The sequence below is a fragment of the Salvia splendens genome, chromosome 13 (assembly GCF_004379255.2).
Source record: "Salvia splendens isolate huo1 chromosome 13, SspV2, whole genome shotgun sequence".
NCBI classification, from domain to species: Eukaryota; Viridiplantae; Streptophyta; class Magnoliopsida; order Lamiales; family Lamiaceae; genus Salvia; species Salvia splendens.
Window position 1 is genome coordinate 32,540,470 of NC_056044.1, and position 19,523 is coordinate 32,559,992.

General features: G+C 42.6%; 1 protein-coding gene and 1 long non-coding RNA gene across 2 annotated transcripts; both read right to left on the reverse strand.

Annotated features, from left to right (window-relative positions):
- Nucleotides 1-62: 62 nt before the first annotated feature.
- Nucleotides 63-3,906, reverse strand: LOC121762667 (dolichyl-phosphate beta-glucosyltransferase-like). Its single transcript, XM_042158622.1, has 10 exons — nt 3,476-3,906; nt 3,341-3,392; nt 3,027-3,133; nt 2,506-2,551; nt 2,022-2,156; nt 1,820-1,909; nt 1,365-1,499; nt 1,184-1,267; nt 677-741; nt 63-494 (listed from the first exon to the last, which is right to left on the reverse strand). The coding sequence occupies exons 1-10, from the start codon at nt 3,586-3,588 to the stop codon at nt 308-310; spliced, it is 1,014 nt and encodes a 337-aa protein (XP_042014556.1). The 5' UTR covers nt 3,589-3,906; the 3' UTR covers nt 63-307.
- A 491-nt stretch (nt 3,907-4,397) lies between these two features.
- Nucleotides 4,398-6,156, reverse strand: LOC121761667. The gene is made up of 5 exons (XR_006042066.1): nt 6,062-6,156; nt 5,675-5,765; nt 5,010-5,270; nt 4,867-4,921; nt 4,398-4,654 (listed from the first exon to the last, which is right to left on the reverse strand). It is a non-coding gene; the product is annotated as an uncharacterized LOC121761667 (long non-coding RNA).
- Nucleotides 6,157-19,523: the final 13,367 nt, after the last annotated feature.

Consider the following 19,523-nt stretch of genomic DNA (forward strand, 5'->3'; position numbering starts at 1 on the left):
AACCTCCATTCATCAGAAATTGAGTTGAAGAATCAAAACAAAAATCAAAGCTAATACAGATGTATGAAATGAAATCCTTCCAAAAATCTTAGTTGAATGATCAGTCATATAAGCAATGGATGCTAACAGCAGATCTATTACAAAATATTACAGCTCTATCACAAGCATTGTTTGTCAGAATCTCAGCTGCATCAATTAGTATGTGTTTACCTTAACACGTCGTATCAAATCCAATCCTCTCGTCTTAGAACAATACATCGACATAAAGACTGTGCCGCAACCTAACCTGGCTCGTGGTGAAGAATCTTCATGAATGAATTTTCCACATGCCAGTTCTATAGCCAACAGACATGAGCCCCATCTCCCACAACATATTTGGAATGCTAAACAAGTTGACCTTGGATCCGGGAATTTCGGACCAGTTTACAGAGATTTCAATCATGGGAATGCTGAAAAATTTGCACAAGTATACTAATTCAACATCGAAGCACCACCTGCATCAAGATTCAAGATTCATTTAATGGGGAACCCAATTGACTTGCACCCGAGAAAGAGCAATGTAGATGCAAGAAACAAACTTTTGAGAGAATAGATAAGAAACTTAGCCAGTTGAATCTTAAGGCTAAACTAGCATTCCAAATTTATGAAGTTCATCAAAGATGGTTTATTGACTCACCTTTTTAAGCGGATATTTGTGAATAGTTTCCGGGCAGCAGCTCTTGTGAACATCTTAAAACCACACTGAAACATAAAGAGAAGCAACGAGAAGAGAGTTAAGAAAAGTGAAAAAAAAGGTATGATTTGGGTTGCAATGTACATACCATCGTTCACATATTACACAGAACAGCTAAGTTAATGTATGCATATACGAAAAAAATACTATAGAAATAGTCAAATAGAGCACAACTGTTATGAGAAAAAAGTTCATAACTAACAGTAAAAGAATTAATACAATGACTAAAGAAGATCTGACAACCAAATTTTATGTTCTGCAGTTAGGTGAATGAATGAAGATTAGCTTGCATCTCCCAAAAGCATACCGTGCACTCGTCTCCTCACCAGGTACCAAAAATACAGTGCACACAAGAAAAAAATTATAACCACAAGCAAGCCTCTAAGGAGATAACACGATGTGTAGGTGATGCCAGATAATGAGATAATAGAGTTCTCAAGTTTCCAGTACCTGTGTGTCTCTAATTCCAGGACCAGCAGCCAACAGAACTACCAAATGGAATCCCTTCATCAAGAAATTCCGGTACCATTTCCTCTGAAAAATTAGATAAATATGAACACAGATTAGACAACATATAAAACAAGACAAACTAAAAGTAACTCACATAAGTGATCATGCAAATTCACTCAACTGATGCTAGAGCCTTCTCCTCAAGATGAGCACGTGACCCAAAAGCAGCAATAGGGACATCTGAGATTCTTAAAGTCACATCACCACTAGATGTAGAGTCTCCATATTTTTGTTCATTGGCAGCAACTGCATGAATCTGACAAGGGAGTCATCAGATAAGATATACAACTATGTATGATTTTTTTTAGTTTCAATTTCAGGAAATTGTTGAAAATGAGTTGAACAAGGACAACATAAGGTTGTCAGTATTTCTTTGGAAACCATATGTATCGAGTAACTTAAGCCAAAGTTGGCTTAGCAGGATACTATGTGTTGTCAGGTAAAATTTGATAATGCGTCATTTCAGGTAGAGGTCATCAATGCAGTCTTTCAAGGTGTTAAAGATTAAGTGTTTCAAAAATGATGGTTATATGAATGACAATAAAGCACATTTGGATGGTAAAAAACATGACTAACCTGGTTTTCAAGTTTCTCAAGGTCACTCACTTTGGTGGCACCATCAGCATCAAGCATTAAAAGTAGTTCACCGCGTGAGTGAAGCATACCCTGTTTAGCCATGCTTCCCAAAGCAAAAAGATTAAGTGTTTTGTTTGGAGTAGAAGACCTAGGATACATATCATCAACATTTTTGCGGAACTAATTATTCAGAATGACTCACTTTCCTTATGGCTTCTCCCTTTCCATGGTTCCGCCCAAGAAGAACTAGCCTGACATTTTCCACAGTGTATTTCTTCACAAAGTCAAATGCTACTCTTTTTGTACCATCAGCACTTCCGTCATCAACAATAATCACCTATTCCAATATTGGATCATAACAAATATGCAGTTTTTTAATCAGCCACTCGAAATGCAACATCCTTTTGCATACAAACATAATGATGAGATTGAAAAGATAAAAGCAAAGGAAACCTAAACAATATTGCATTAATGTATCATCCAGAGGAAAAACGTTAATCATTAGAATGACCAATAATCGACATCAAATTTGAAAAATTCAAGTACCAAACTACAGGCTTCAGTATCTAATCTGTCTAGCATATCTCCCAGATTAACAATTATTTACAGATCAGCTAGGAATATCACATAACTTAGCCAATATCATATAAAAACTACAGACATACATCTATAAACAGTGTAAGTACCTCATATGTGAACGCTTTGTCTTTTGCCGCACGTTCTTCAAGATAACTACAGTTATTAATACAATTATAAGTAAACGTTGTAGGCAAATAACTTCTAAGAAAAGATCATAATGAGATTCTGAATGCCTATTCTGGGTGTTTATATGTATACATGATTCACTATCACAGGGCTACACAGGATTTAATACTAGCTAAGATGAAATTGTGATGTAAAACAAGCCCCATCCTCTTAAGATAACTCCTAGTCAAACCAATGGAGCATACTTTCTGAATAGATTGTAAATTTGTAAGCAATTTTCCTCTCAGAGATATGTTCTAAAGGCTATTATTCCCAACATAATCACATACAAGGTAAGGAGTTAGATCACGCGAGCTACTATAATGCAGAAGCACTTTCAAATGGACCAGATCATCATATGGTTCATAAAGAAGACTTACAAAAAAGATTCAAATAAATAAACATCCAGATCACCATGTAAATGCACAAAAATTCAGTAAAGTAAATGGTTGGATGTGATTACTTCAAGGTTTCATCGAGTGCCCCCGGAAGCCTGTGCTCTTCGTTGTACGCTGGAATTATCAAAGAGATGTACTTTTCAGCCAGATCGGAGATATGCGGAACCGAAACCTGGTTCATAATAGAGATTCAATCAACAAATGCACTCAGCTGCAGGAAGACATCAAGATAACTCCAAATTTTCACCAAGCTTCAAACCATCAAACTACAGATTCCAATAAAGAGTTTGTGCTACAGACTACCATCAGCTGTCTATTTAAACACAAGACAACAATACAAAAAACCTGAATAGTATCAATACTGAATCGCGACTCATACCGATTTCAACGAATTCGGATCCTCGAAAACTGGCGGTGCCTCAACGTGACACCTAAAATTGAAAAAAAGGTTAAAATTGCTAAAAAAGAAGAAATTTTGAGAGAAATACAAACCAATTGAGGGTCGGAATCCTACTTGTGACTGCGACTTCTACTGAAGGAGGCGAAAACGATGGACGCCAACAATCCAAACACAAAAACTGAGGCCACGATCGATAGGGATTCAAACAACGCCCAAAATAATCCCATTTCTCTCGGCAATCAGAAAAAAGACACCCTTAATGACCGATTGATTCTCCAAAATGGCACAATTTCCCCCCCAATAAATCAGGAATTCGAAAAAATCAAACTTGATTCTCCGAAATCCTAATCAGGAATTCAACTCGATAACAGTAATCAGCCGGCCCGTGTCAGTTTAGCTAAGTCGTAGAGCTGCCTGTGACTTTAATATTTGGATTGCCGTCGTTGATATTGAGAAAGTAAACTCTGCTGAAATGCTTGATCGTTACTTTGATGTTGCTTACTGTAGCTCTTTTTTCCTTTTTCCCTAACAATATTTAGGGTCCGTTTGTCTAAAATGATTATAGGAGTATATGATGATTAAATATAAGATTCAATCTCCCAATATAATTTTGGATGGATATAATGAGTCATAGCAGTATCTCAAATTAAAATAATCTTAACAACTTAATTATAAATGGATATCATATGATAATATGATAATGAGTTGTAATAATTAAATGACAATTTCGATAACTATTTTATCAGTTCTATAAAATAGTGCATGTTAAAATGTGTTTTAAGTTTGATAATGTGCTTTATGATTGAAGAAATAGCTTCAAATTATATTTTGAATTGTTGAAATTAATCTATGAATAATTAATTTTGCATCAATTGTTGCAACTATTTAATACTCCACATTTTTTTTCGTTCCACACTAAATCGCCAAGATGCATTTTAACAATATTAAATATTTATGGCATGTGATTGATAATTCATTGTTGAAAATATTTTGATGTTTTAATTTTTATAATATAATATTGGTAAGGCGAAAATAGTTTGGAATTTTATATGATATTTAAAGGAAAATTTAGATGCAAGTATGTAACCTTTTTAACTTCATTACATAGTATGCACCTCATTTCCATAATCATTAACCTCCAAACTATTGGTAGAAGAGGAAGCATGTTACTATCAATTAAGTTGTGCTTCATCGTCTTACACACTTAGGAAAGATACACTAGTCCGAAGAAAGACTCCCGCATAATAATTTGTAGGCATCGACGCAATGCTTGAATTTCTCTTCAGCAACTGCCTGTAAATTCAAGAATCAAAACTAATCCATTCAATCCTACAATCTTAGCAAGGTGAACTATTTTTCTTCACCCTCACATCAAAGTCATCAACGTATCGAGGCAATGGAAACACGTCGTTCTTAATAAACAAACTCGACATCAAGATGTATCATGTAGGCAAAACTAACAGTAGAGAGTGGCGAATGGAAAGGGGAAAAGAAAAATAACTCACTCGTGAAGAAGCTTGATGCCTATCGAGATGCCACTTCAGAGCAGACGAGCGAAAGCTGCATAAAAAAAGCAAAGGTCATAAATTCTAGCTTTCGAAGTTACACACACATGATACTACATGATAAAAGTGTTGGAAGTGCTTACGCAGCCTTGACATCTTCGATTTTCAAAGGACCGGTTGCTGGCAAACCAAGGCTTCTGCGATCAGCGTATGTTCCTATACTGAAAGAACGAGATTCTGTCCCACTTTCAGCATCCTGTTCGTTGAATCTACTGTGACTCCAGTAAAAATTCTCTGCTCCGTGTGTCTGAAGTTTCAACTGGAGTCTTTTCCAAATGAAGCGAAAAATGTTTTTGCAGGGTCGTCATCATAGCCATCAAATGGATTTTCTCTCCGATGGTTCCCTAAATATAGTAAACATGTCATTTGAATTCTGTGGGGAAATAATTAGACAAGTTAACGATAAAACTTCGTAGCACAATCAGATAAAAATCCCAAGAACACGTGGCAGAGAAACATTTATTCAACCAAGTGGAACCGTATACTCTTATAACTGTAAATTGTCAGAAAAACTATGAAGTTTGGTCAAATTTCGGTCTGTCCTGCAACTTTAAAAATCAGTCAGATAAACCATTAAGTTTGGATTTAAAAAAAAAAAAAACCATTAAGTTTGGATTTGTTTGCAATCATCCCACGGCAAAAATATCCATCCGCATACGTGTAATATATTGTTGATGTTTTTCAACAAACAACGCTGTTTTCCGTATGAATAGACTACTTTGTTTAACTTATCAGAGGTGAAACTTACGTTTCGACTTCTTGTGGGAAGCTCTCTTGGAATGATGAACAGGCTTTATTCGAGACTTCTTGTTCAACTGATCTGCATAGCCTGTTCCTATCTTTGAACATGAGAGAATGACAAGAACAGAGCAGCATTAACCAGTAATCCAATGAGTGGGAAGAAAAACACAATGAATAAATTGCAATATCAGCAAAGAGGTAAGAATCACGTTAAAACCATTGTAATCGCATATGATGGTGTACAACATAAACAATACACATATAAAATAAATAGTCATGTAGATCTCCACATGCTAAAACGTTTATTTAGCATTCATACACATATAGCACCATATCATATAGTTTTATACGAGGCCAGGCACGTATGAGTACATGTCACTGATAAATTACATACCTCATTTCTTGATGTTGAGTAATTCCCATTGCAGAGGATGTCTTTGAGAGCTTTCTCCGTGTCAGCCCGCTTCCGCCGTACTGTATATTTTATATAAGCCTGAAAGGAAAGTGCATAAATTCAATCTTAAGAAATCTGCGTGAAAGAACATTCCTTCCCTGGCATCAACGAGATGAACTCAAGGAATTATGTAACTCGTTAGATATGAGGGGAAGGCTTGACAAAGACAAACATTGTATGAGTAGATGTTCCACAGTCCTCCAGAGATGAACTTGTAATATCCGAGATTTTGTGGTTTTTGGTTCTTTAAAATTAATGAATGTCTTGTGTGTTGTGCTTAATATATGGTGTGGAAATATTAATTGCTTTACACTATTGTTGCGGATGGGGTGTTTTTACCTAGCATTAAAAGTGATTAACTAATTAAGCTAGAATTAAAATCCTAAATAACAAATTAAATTCCTCCCTCCCTAATTCTCTCGGCTTTTCAAAAAAAAACCCCTCCCCCTCTCCCCACTAATTTCTCAACCTCCCCCACTCCCTCTTAACCGATTCTTTTCCCCTTTTCCAATCTCTTTCCCTCTTCGGTCTCTCTCATTCTCTCGCTCGCTCTCTCTCTCGCAAAGTTACTCTCTCTTTGGTAAGTCTCCCTTCTTCTCCCTCTCGGTTTTTACCTTCCCTCTTACTCCCTCTCATTGATTCCTGATTTCATTAAGGTAGCAAACTCTCGCGTACCGTTTTGAAATCGGAGTAGGGAAGCTTTGACCTACGTTTCGAACTATTCGGAGAAAGGTAACCCCTAACCCTTGTTAATTTTCGAAACCTCATGCATATAGGACGTTTTGGAGGGTTTAGGTGCTGGATAGGTTGTGGGATGATGTGTCTGTGTGAAGCATGTCTTTGTTGATAACTGACAGTGGGTTCCGACCCCTTTTTAACTAAGCAAACGATCTCCGTTGGGTACGAATTTTGAACTGTGTAAAGGTTAATGTGTCCTTTGTGTGGTGTGTAAATTTCAGCTTCATTGGATGTCGTATGATTTTATTATGATTTTTGCAAGTAAACTGCGCAGTTTCGCGAGTTGTATGTTTTTGGGAGATGTTTTCATGTGCAAGTGGCGTGTTTCTGAGTGATAGGTTTTTGTGATGAATGTGGGTGTGTTTGGCCAAGAGATGGCTCGGAGGAATCAGTGTTTGGTTCGAGAGTTTTCGTGTGTGTTGGCCGAGAGTTGTTGGGTTCAGCCTAGGGCAGATTTGTGGAGAGTCTGGAAGGGATGATCCCAGGTGTTTGGGTGTGTTTTGGGATGTAGAATGCGTGGTGTGTTTGTCGTATAGGGTTTGAGAATCGGGGGTCAGAGGAAAAGGGGTGTAAATTAGGCGCCGAGCAGACGGCCGAGGTGGTCGGCCGAGGTGCCGAGCCGGACGGCCGAGACGGTCGGTCGAGGTGCCGAGCCGGACGGCCGAGACGGTCGGCCGAGGTGCCGAACAGGCGGCCGAGACGGTCGGCCGAGGTGCCAAGCCGGACGGCCGAGATGGTCGGCCGAGGTGCCGAGCTGTGCCGAGACAGGTGCCGAGCTGAGCCGAGACAGGTGCCGAGCTGTGCCGAGACAGGTGCCGAGCTGTGCCGAGACAGGTGCCGAGCTGTGCCGAGACAGGTGCCGAGCTGTGCCGAGACAGGCGGCCGAGGTGCCGAGCCAGGCGGCCGAGACGGTCGGCCGAGGTGCCGAGCCAGGCGGCCGAGGTGCCGAGCCAGGCGGCCGAGACGGTCGGCCGAGGTGCCGAGCCAGGCGGCCGAGACGGTCGGCCGAGGTGCCGAGCCAGGCGGCCGAGACACCGAGCCAGGCCGAGACGCCGATCCTTTTTCCGAACCTTTCCGAGCCAAGTGAGCCGTTGCACAGTAAGGGTATGCCAGGACTTGGAGTGCTGTGTTCGTGTGTCGTGTGCGCGTTTTGGGTACGTCGTTTGCGTGCGGGGTGTGTTTCGAACGTGTGACTTTGTGTGTTTGTTTTGTAATATGTTGTTAAGTGTATGTACGTGTAACGTGCTAGATGTTGAAGTCGTCCACGTAGGAATCATGCATTGTCGTTTAAAGTCTCGTCTCTTCTGACTCTAATCATGATATTATTTATCTTTCAAAAGGGTGATCTTTTTCGAGGAAAGTGTGGTTGAAGGGAACTGTTTTAAAAGCTAAGCAATCGAGGTGGGCTTTTCTACCCTACTTTTATGTGGGTTATCTTTAAATACGGACTTTGTTCCGGAAATGTTTATGGAGGTGAACTGTTTGTCTTGCCAATTATTTCGTTTTGAAACCTATCTGAAGTGGTTTACCACATATGTTTAATCGAATTCGGGTCTGTTGGGCTGCGAACCCTCAGGCTAGTGTACACGAGACTGGGTGCCATCTGAGAGCAAGTTGGCCGGTCTAGATGACCTGGGGTGTGGCCACGCCCCTTGTCATGGTTTGGATCAGATAGTGTATGATTGAGGGAATAAGGGTGGCAATATCGGAAAAATGACTGCGCAGTCGAATTTATGAAATGTATTTTGTGTACTTGGGTTATTTTCATTATACTCAAAACCCCAATGTTACACTGTTATGGCATGACAAACTATGTTTTTGGCGTGTGTCCACTGAGTGCAATAAGTACTCAGCCCTGCATGTTGTTTTCTTAATGTGCAGGTTGAGCGGCGATGGGGAGGACGGATGTTGAGCAGTTAAAGCCAAAGTGTGTATTTATCTTTTGGATGGTGTCGTGTCGTCATACCCGGCATCATCTGTCTTTTGGTCTTTTCCGCTGCTTGTAAACCGTCACGATGTTTTCATTTAAAACTCTGAATACTTTAACTTTTGTAATGTCGTCTTAAGTACAATGTTTAAAAGTGAACTTCCTTTATTAAATGTTTTGGGTCAAATATTCTTGTTACCCCCTTTCTTCCCCGCTTCTTTATCCCCCCCCTAGTCGCGGTCCACCGTACTTCCTATCCTTAGGAAATGCGGGCGTGACAGAGTGGTATCAGAGCCTAGGTTTTCTCTTTCTGCTCTGGACCCAAAAAAAAAAAAAAAAAATTCTTTTTCTGACTGGAGTAAGTTTTCAAAAGTGTCATTGGCTCAACATCCGACTCATCGCACTCAACCTGAAATGAGGTAATGAAAATTTCGAAATTTTGGAAAGTATATGGAAGTGGAGGAAATTGTGATTTTGGTGTTGAAAATGATTTTTATGTAAAGTTTAAGTAAATGTTGAGACATGTGGAAGGGTACAACGTGATGTGGAAAAGTTGGAAATTATTTGAGTTATGAACTGTTATGGTGTTATGAACTGTTGATGTATGATGAACTTATATGAAAGCATGTGGCTGATGTGTGATGATATGATGACGTGAATGTTGATGTGAGCTTTTATGTGAGTATGTGTTGGCCTTTTGAATGTTTGAACTTAGACGTGATAGAATTTCACTAGTGCTTCTTGGACCTATGATAGATAAGAGCTTTTGGCCTTTGAACACCAGCGGGTTTGGGTTAGAACAGCGATACGTGCATACACTCTCTCTCTCTCTCTCTCTCTTCTTCGGTTATGTACTCTGTTTTTATACGCGAGGCGGTTGTTTCTGTTTTTTTCTATAGATGGCGCGTATGTTCCGAACCCCGCGACGGAGTGATCGCGATAGACTTAGGGCACAGAGGGTGCTCAGAGATTATAGAGTGTACCGGAAGAAGGATCATGTACCGTTGATCGAGTTCGTGGCACACTTCGACACCCTCTGGAGGGCAGCTCAGGAGTTCGGAGTGACAGAGCATGACGGCATTGAGAAGCTAATAGATTTGCTTCCCGATAGCTGGAAGGAGTGGGCCGAAAGAACGGCGAGGAGGTACACGTGGCATGAGCCCGCTACCGATGACATGGTGGGTGACATGGCTGGCTTTCGGAAAGCCGTGTATTGTGCACTGGTGGACTCTCGAGAGGAGCAGCCCCCACAGGAGGTGGAAGAGAGGGTCGTGTATCAGGACAAGTATGTGAGCATGTACGAGGGTGAACAAGGGTATGAAGATGTTTATGAGGAGGCTCTGCCAGGGAACTCCGAGGAGGACGACGACGAAGACCCGGAGGAAGGGCCTATGGATGAGGATGATAGAGTCGTAGTCTAGAATTAGAATAGTTCGTTGTCTTTTCAGTTTTTGCTTTCAGTACGATCTACTCTTGGGAACAATGTTGGCCTTCTTTCTTTTAATGAGAATTTTGATTTTGATTTATATCCTATGTGTTGCATCTTATACTACATGAAGGTTTTATAAGAAAATTTTGAGAAAGTGGTAATTTTGGATGAGAATTGTAGTAACACTTTTTGGATATTGAATCAGAATGCCGCCAAGACGTGCACGCCAACCACGACAAGGACCCCACGTGGAGGCACCACCACCGCCACCACCACCTCCACCCCCGCCTCAACAAGAAAGATTCATAGTTACGTTCTCAAGGCAGAATCCCCCAAAATTTGACGGACAAGGAGACCCATCCAAAGCGGAAGAGTGGATACGCGGCCTCGAGCGTATCTTCAGGGTCATGGAGTGCACAGATAGGGAGCGCATTGCTGGTGCTACCTTTCAACTGTTAGGTGCTGCCGATTACTGGTGGGAGACTCGGCAGAGAACTATGGATCCTGCACGCCTGGAGGCGCTAACATGAGAGGAGTTTAAAGTAGAGATCGATAACAAGTATGTTCCAAAGACGTACAGACGGGCCAAGGTGGTAGAGTTCCACACACTAAGCCAAGACCGAATGACTGTAACCGAGTATGACCGAGCCCTTGCGCAGATGGCACGATATGCGCCCGAGTTGATGGACACCGATGAGAAATGGGCGGTGAAGTTCCGGGCCGGGCTCAGAGATGAGATAAAGGCCGCATTGGCCTGTCGAGGAGAACTCTCCTACTCGGAGATCTTGACTTGTGCACTGGACGTGGAAGATGCACTCCCTAAGCCAAGAGTTGTGGCAACAACAAACGCGACACCTCTACAAGCTCAGCCGGGCCACCAAGAGAAGAGGAGGTGGGATGGTGACCAGGCTCAGTATGGTGGTAAGAGGCCACAACACATGAGGAACCCACCCTACAATGGCGGGAGACAGAATACTTTCCAACCGAGGGCAAACTTTCCGCCGAGGAACCCTCAATGTGGAAGGTGCTTCAAGTACCACGCCGGGGAGTGTCGAGACCCTAGGTGCTTCAACTGTGGTGGGAGTGGCCACTACATCCGAAATTGCCCAAACAAGCACATGGGAACGGGAACGAGACAGAACCAGCTAGGTTTCCGTCCACAATCCCAGGCACTACCTGCACCTCCACCGCAACAACGCCGCCAAGGATTACCATCGCAAGCAAGGGCCTACGCCTTGAAGGGGAAACAGCCGGCAAACGGGAAAGAAACCTTTGAGCAAGGAAACTTGGCAGGTATGGGCACACTTCTCAATATGCCTATAGTTGTCTTGTTTGATACGGGTGCGTCGCATTCCTTTATATCAACGTCTTGTGTGGATACTTTGGAATTACCTACTGTTAAGACCGAACCCACTATGAGTGTGACCTCACCGGTAGGCGGGGCTATAGATATATCCCGATCTTGTGCATGTGTGAACTTTGGAATAGGTGAACTCAGTTTAGTGGCTTATAATTAGCAAGTAATGACGATGGGTAGCGTAGACATAATCTTGGGTATGGATTGGTTAGCGGAGAACCACGTTACCCTTCATTGTAGAGAAAAGAAAATTTCGTTTGAAACCCCCGGAAAAGAGCCGATGAAGTTTCACGGAGTCCCAATGAGCCGACGCAAGTCCATTATCTCTGCGCTGCAAGCCACTACAATGATGAGGAAGGGATGTCCAGCGTACCTTGTTTATTTGAATGGGGAGGAGAAGAAAGACAGGAAGATAGAAGATGTGGCGATAGTGAGTGAATATCCCGATGTCTTCCCCGATGCATTGCCGGGACCCCCACCCGACAGGCAAGTAGAATTCACGATCGATCTGGAGCCCGGATCGGCACCAATATCAAAAGCACCTTATAGAATGGCGCCAAAAGAGTTGGAGGAGCTTAAGGTGCAACTGCAAGAGCTACTGGAATTGGGATTCATTAGACCTAGCGTGTCACCATGGGGAGCACCAGTGTTGTTCGTAAAGAAGAAGGATGGAACGATGAGGATGTGCATCGACTACCGGGAGCTAAACAAACTAACGCTGAAGAACAAGTATCCACTACCAAGGATAGACGACTTGTTTGACCAACTTCGAGGGGCAGGAGTCTTCTCTAAGATGGATTTGAGGTCTGGGTACCATCAGCTGAGGGTTCGGCGAGAAGATGTACCCAAGACAGCTTTTCGAACAAGATATGGTCATTATGAGTTCGTTGTAATGCCTTTTGGACTGACGAACGCCCCGGCAGTGTTCATGGACCTTATGAACCGCGTGTTCCATCCATTTCTGGATCGGTTTGTCCTGGTTTTCATCGATGACGTGCTTGTTTACTCAAAGAACGAGGAGGAGCACAAAGAGCACTTGAGAACCGTCCTAGCAACTCTAAGGGACGAGAAACTATATGCCAAGTTCAGTAAATGCGAGTTTTGGCTCAAGGAAGTAAATTTTCTTGGACATGTAGTAACTTCAGATGGAATTCGTGTAGATCCGGCCAAGGTAGAAGCGGTGCAGGAGTGGAAGTCACCTTCTACACAAAACGAAATCCGAAGCTTTTTAGGACTGGCGGGCTATTATCGAAGATTCATCGAGGGATTCTCGAAGATAGCAAGGCCAATGACGCAACAACTGAAAAAGGGAGTCAAGATGATTTGGACGCCAGAATGTGAGGCGAGCTTTCAGTTGTTGAAGGAGAAATTGACCACCGCACCAATCCTAGCTGTGCCGGAGCCAGAGACTGACTATGCGGTATATACGGATGCGTCGAAGGTGGGACTGGGATGTGTGCTTATGCAGAAGGGGAAAGTGATTGCATATGCATCGAGACAATTGAAGCCCCATGAACTGAATTATCCGACGCATGACTTGGAACTGGCAGCTGTGGTACATGCTTTGAAGATCTGGAGACATCATCTTTATGGAGTCCGTTGTGAGATATACACGGACCATAAGAGTCTAAAGTACTTCTTTGAGCAAAAGGAGTTGAACATGCGCCAACGTAGGTGGCTCGAGTTGGTAAAGGACTACGATTGTGGTATAAATTACCATCCGGGAAAAGCAAACGTAGTGGCCGATGCTCTTAGTAGGAAGTCTCAATCTCAGCTGGCCACCTTTCTTACTATCGAAGAGAGTATAATCCAAGAGTTCAGTAAGATGCGCTTGGAAGTGGTGAGAATGCCCGAGACTGTGGAAGGGATAGTAGCCACGTTGGTGATGGAACCCGACTTAAGAGCCAGAATTGTAGAAGCTCAACGGCGAGATACGTTACTAGAAAAGATTCGCTCAGAAGTGAGGACGGGTGAACTCGGAAATTTTCGTGAGGCAGCGGATAATGGTCTCACATACAAGGGAAGGTTGTGTGTGCCTAAGGATGAAGGCCTGAGGATGGAAATCATGAGAGAAGCACATGAAACCCCATACGCTGCTCATCCAGGGAGCACCAAAATGTATCAAGACTTGAAAAGACAGTTTTGGTGGAACGGTATGAAAAAGCATGTTGCGGCATTTGTGGAGAGATGCCTAGCATGTCAACAAGTAAAGGCGCTACACCAACGGCCCTATGGGAAATTGCAACCCCTCGAGATTCCGGAATGGAAGTGGGAACATATTGCAATGGACTTTGTGATAGGACTGCCAAAATCCCAGCGAGGGAACACGGTGATTTGGGTGATTATAGATCGCCTCACCAAATCTGCCCATTTTGTGCCGGTTCGTGCCACTTATGGATCCGATCAGTTGGCTAAGGTATATGTACGGGAAATTATACGCTTGCATGGAGTCCCAGCGACAATCACATCTGATCGTGATGCTAAATTCACTTCTAGATTTTGGACAAGCCTGCAGCGCGAGTTGGGGACTAAGTTGAATTTCAGTACAGCGTTCCACCCGCAAACCGACGGGCAGTCGGAGAGAACGATACAAGCATTGGAGGACATGCTACGAGCCGTGGTGCTAGATCGAGGCGTAGGTTGGGAAGAAGTGTTGCCCTTGGTAGAGTTCGCTTACAATAATAGTTACCAGGCGACTATCAAGATGGCCCCATATGAGGCCTTGTATGGAAAGAAGTGTAGATCGCCACTTTATTGGGATGAAGTGGGTGAGAGAAGAATTCTCGGACCAGACTCTGTAGAAGAGATGATAGAGATTGTCCGACAAATCCGTGGGAGGATCAAGGAGGCACAAGATCGACAGAAATCTTATGCGGATGTTCGAAGGACCGAGTTACAGTTCGAGGTCGGGGAAAAGGTCTTTTTGAAAGTTTCCCCTTCTAAGGGAATAACTCGTTTTGGAGTGAAAGGAAAGCTGAGACCCCGATTTATCGGTCCATACGAGATTTTGGATAGAGTCGGCGTGGTAGCATACAGATTGGCCCTACCACCAAGCTTCGGAAATGTGCACAACGTCTTCCATGTGTCACAATTGAGGAAGTATGTGTATGACCCCACACACGTCGTTCACCAAGAAGAAATGATGGTCCTAAATCCCGATCTAAGCTATGAGGAGAAGCCCGAGGCCATTGTGGATCGAAGAGTGCAAGAATTGAGGAATAAGTCAATCGCTTCGGTGAAAGTACGGTGGAGGAATCATGGAATCGAAGAAGCAACATGGGAATTAGAAGATAAGATGAGAGAGAGGTTTCCAGAGCTGTTTGAGTGATCTAACAAATTTCGGGACGAAATTTTGTTAAGGTGGGAGGAATGTAATATCCGAGATTTTGTGGTTTTTGGTTCTTTAAAATTAATGAATGTCTTGTGTGTTGTGCTTAATATATGGTGTGGAAATATTAATTGCTTTACACTATTGTTGCGGATGGGGTGTTTTTACCTAGCATTAAAAGTGATTAACTAATTAAGCTAGAATTAAAATCCTAAATAACAAATTAAATTCCTCCCTCCCTAATTCTCTCGGCTTTTCAAAAAAAAACCCCTCCCCCTCTCCCCACTAATTTCTCAACCTCCCCCACTTCTTTTCCCCTTTTCCAATCTCTTTCCCTCTTCGGTCTCTCTCATTCTCTCGCTCGCTCTCTCTCTCGCAAAGTTACTCTCTCTCTGGTAAGTCTCCCTTCTTCTCCCTCTCGGTTTTTACCTTCCCTCTTACTCCCTCTCATTGATTCCTGATTTCATTAAGGTAGCAAACTCTCGCGTACCGTTTTGAAATCGGAGTAGGGAAGCTTTGACCTACGTTTCGAACTATTCGGAGAAAGGTAACCCCTAACCCTTGTTAATTTTCGAAACCTCATGCATATAGGACGTTTTGGAGGGTTTAGGTGCTGGATAGGTTGTGGGATGATGTGTCTGTGTGAAGCATGTCTTTGTTGGTAACTGACAGTGGGTTCCGACCCCTTTTTAACTAAGCAAACGATCTCCGTTGGGTACGAATTTTGAACTGTGTAAAGGTTAATGTGTCCTTTGTGTGGTGTGTAAATTTCAGCTTCATTGGATGTCGTATGATTTTATTATGATTTTTGCAAGTAAACTGCGCAGTTTCGCGAGTTGTATGTTTTTGGGAGATGTTTTCATGTGCAAGTGGCGTGTTTCTGAGTGATAGGTTTTTGTGATGAATGTGGGTGTGTTTGGCCAAGAGATGGCTCGGAGGAATCAGTGTTTGGTTCGAGAGTTTTCGTGTGTGTTGGCCGAGAGTTGTTGGGTTCAGCCTAGGGCAGATTTGTGGAGAGTCTGGAAGGGATGATCCCAGGTGTTTGGGTGTGTTTTGGGATGTAGAATGCGTGGTGTGTTTGTCGTATAGGGTTTGAGAATCGGGGGTCAGAGGAAAAGGGGTGTAAATTAGGCGCCGAGCAGACGGCCGAGGTGGTCGGCCGAGGTGCCGAGCCGGACGGCCGAGACGGTCGGTCGAGGTGCCGAGCCGGACGGCCGAGACGGTCGGCCGAGGTGCCGAACAGGCGGCCGAGACGGTCGGCCGAGGTGCCGAGCCGGACGGCCGAGATGGTCGGCCGAGGTGCCGAGCTGTGCCGAGACAGGTGCCGAGCTGAGCCGAGACAGGTGCCGAGCTGTGCCGAGACAGGTGCCGAGCTGTGCCGAGACAGGTGCCGAGCTGTGCCGAGACAAGTGCCGAGCTGTGCCGAGACAGGTGCCGAGCTGTGCCGAGCCAGGCGGCCGAGGTGCCGAGCCAGGCGGCCGAGACGGTCGGCCGAGGTGCCGAGCCAGGCGGCCGAGGTGCCGAGCCAGGCGGCCGAGACGGTCGGCCGAGGTGCCGAGCCAGGCGGCCGAGACGGTCGGCCGAGGTGCCGAGCCAGGCGGCCGAGACACCGAGCCAGGCCGAGACGCCGATCCTTTTTCCGAGCTTTTTCCGAACCTTTCCGAGCCAAGTGAGCCGTTGCACAGTAAGGGTATGCCAGGACTTGGAGTGCTGTGTTCGTGTGTCGTGTGCGCGTTTTGGGTACGTCGTTTGCGTGCGGGGTGTGTTTCGAACGTGTGACTTTGTGTGTTTGTTTTGTAATATGTTGTTAAGTGTATGTACGTGTAACGTGCTAGATGTTGAAGTCGTCCACGTAGGAATCATGCATTGTCGTTTAAAGTCTCGTCTCTTCTGACTCTAATCATGATATTATTTATCTTTCAAAAGGGTGATCTTTTTCGAGGAAAGTGTGGTTGAAGGGAACTGTTTTAAAAGCTAAGCAATCGAGGTGGGCTTTTCTACCCTACTTTTATGTGGGTTATCTTTAAATACGGACTTTGTTCCGGAAATGTTTATGGAGGTGAACTGTTTGTCTTGCCAATTATTTCGTTTTGAAACCTATCTGAAGTGGTTTACCACATATGTTTAATCGAATTCGGGTCTGTTGGGCTGCGAACCCTCAGGCTAGTGTACACGAGACTGGGTGCCATCTGAGAGCAAGTTGGCCGGTCTAGATGACCTGGGGTGTGGCCACGCCCCTTGTCATGGTTTGGATCAGATAGTGTATGATTGAGGGAATAAGGGTGGCAATATCGGAAAAATGACTGCGCAGTCGAATTTATGAAATGTATTTTGTGTACTTGGGTTATTTTCATTATACTCAAAACCCCAATGTTACACTGTTATGGCATGACAAACTATGTTTTTGGCGTGTGTCCACTGAGTGCAATAAGTACTCAGCCCTGCATGTTGTTTTCTTAATGTGCAGGTTGAGCGGCGATGGGGAGGACGGATGTTGAGCAGTTAAAGCCAAAGTGTGTATTTATCTTTTGGATGGTGTCGTGTCGTCATACCCGGCATCATCTGTCTTTTGGTCTTTTCCGCTGCTTGTAAACCGTCACGATGTTTTCATTTAAAACTCTGAATACTTTAACTTTTGTAATGTCGTCTTAAGTACAATGTTTAAAAGTGAACTTCCTTTATTAAATGTTTTGGGTCAAATATTCTTGTTACCCCCTTTCTTCCCCGCTTCTTTATCCCCCCCCTAGTCGCGGTCCACCGTACTTCCTATCCTTAGGAAATGCGGGCGTGACAGAACTAATAGTGGATAAATTTTATAGATAAAATTTGAATTTGTACGAACAAGAATGGTATGAGTCGTACGACTAGATGTTCCACAGTTCTCCAAAGATGATCTATTTAGTGGATAAATCTAGAGGCAAATGACTGCCAAAGTGAAATGTTAAGTTCTAGAGATAAATTTGAATTTGTAGGAGCACGAATGATCATATCAAGAGTCTTTTACTCTTTTCATTTCAAAACAACCACTTACTGGAAACCAAAGTTGAACAATATTTGATGCAATAATCGTTAACAAGATATTAAGGTAACTTCTCCACCTTTAATGATTCTTGATCAGTCCTTACACCCTGCGATTTATTCCAATCATCAAAAACACTACTACATTTTTAGTAAAAACATAGACGACAATCAACCAGAAAATAACTATTTCCAGAAAAGTTTCACACGCAAACTAAGATCTGTATTAAGGACAATCAGCAGTAATAAAGGATCCAGATATAAGAGCTCCGAAATTCCATATTAACAAAAAAGTGCCATTAGTATTATTGAAACAATGAAGAAGATGTAACAACACAGCTGCTTGTCATCTCGGCTATGACAACCTTGTTAAAAAAGTGATTACTTTATGTGTTCGATGCATTCAATTATTCATAGATTAGCTTATAGTGTGACTCAAGTACTCAACTCAACCACCATATACAAACATTATCTCATCAGACGAACACAAGTATGAAAACATTCCATGATTATCGCTCTTCGTGGTGACTATCCCATAACATACACAGTCTCACACCCAAACTAGTTGAGCCCTTTCTTAAATTCAAGTCATATTATTTCAAATGATGACACACAAATAAGTATAAATTGTACGAACTACTCCCTCTTTCCGCGAAAACTAGCCTTGTTTTCTTTGGTCAGTCCAACAAAGTTGGTCTCTATCTAAGGTAAGTTTCTCTCTTTATTGAGGTGAGTCGCGATTTCCACGAACAATACTTCAACCACTTTTTCCCTATCTCTCTCACGCCAATTTTGCATTAAAACATGTGTATTCATTCCACTACCAAGACTATTATTCATGAACGGATGGAGTGTAAAAGGGGCCAGAGCTTCCCAAGACTATTTCTTATTAATCAATTTTCTTTACTTCCATTTTGCCACTTGTTTCCCTCTCTACACATTCATATGAAAATCACTGATATTCAAATTAATTATTCAACCAGATAAAAAATAAAAATAAAAACCCTTCCAAAAACCAAGATTCAGACTTTGAACAATAACCAGCTAAAAGAGCCTCATATCTACGTAGAGAATAATATCACAAGCAAAAAAAAAGTCAGAAAATGACTAAAAACCAGAGCCAGAGTGTGAAAGCAAAAAACTCACATTGGCAAACTTATTTTTCCATTTCTCAAAGAGAGCATTAGTTGAATGAAATGAGGCGAATTGGGCAGCTGCTATTCCTAGTCTTTCCGATTGAGTGACGGCGTTGTTGATGATCAATAGATTCCGACATCTCTGTAGAATTTGCATGATGAAGTCCTGTGATTCTTGGATGAATTGGTAACAATGATATGACAAAAATCTATTCTTTTGAAGAATTGTAGAATCAGTCAAAATTGATTGGGATTTCCGTAAAGTTGGGTTGGGTTTCATTTAATTCGGATTCTATAACAATAATAATAAAATTACTAATTTTATTGAATATTCAATTTTATTAATAAAAATGTACGATAATAATTATAAGAAAAAGGGGAAATTTTAGTATAAAAACATAATATTTGGTAAAATTGCCATTCGTCCTCGAACTTTAATAATCAATCTTAAGAACTTATGTATTTTTAC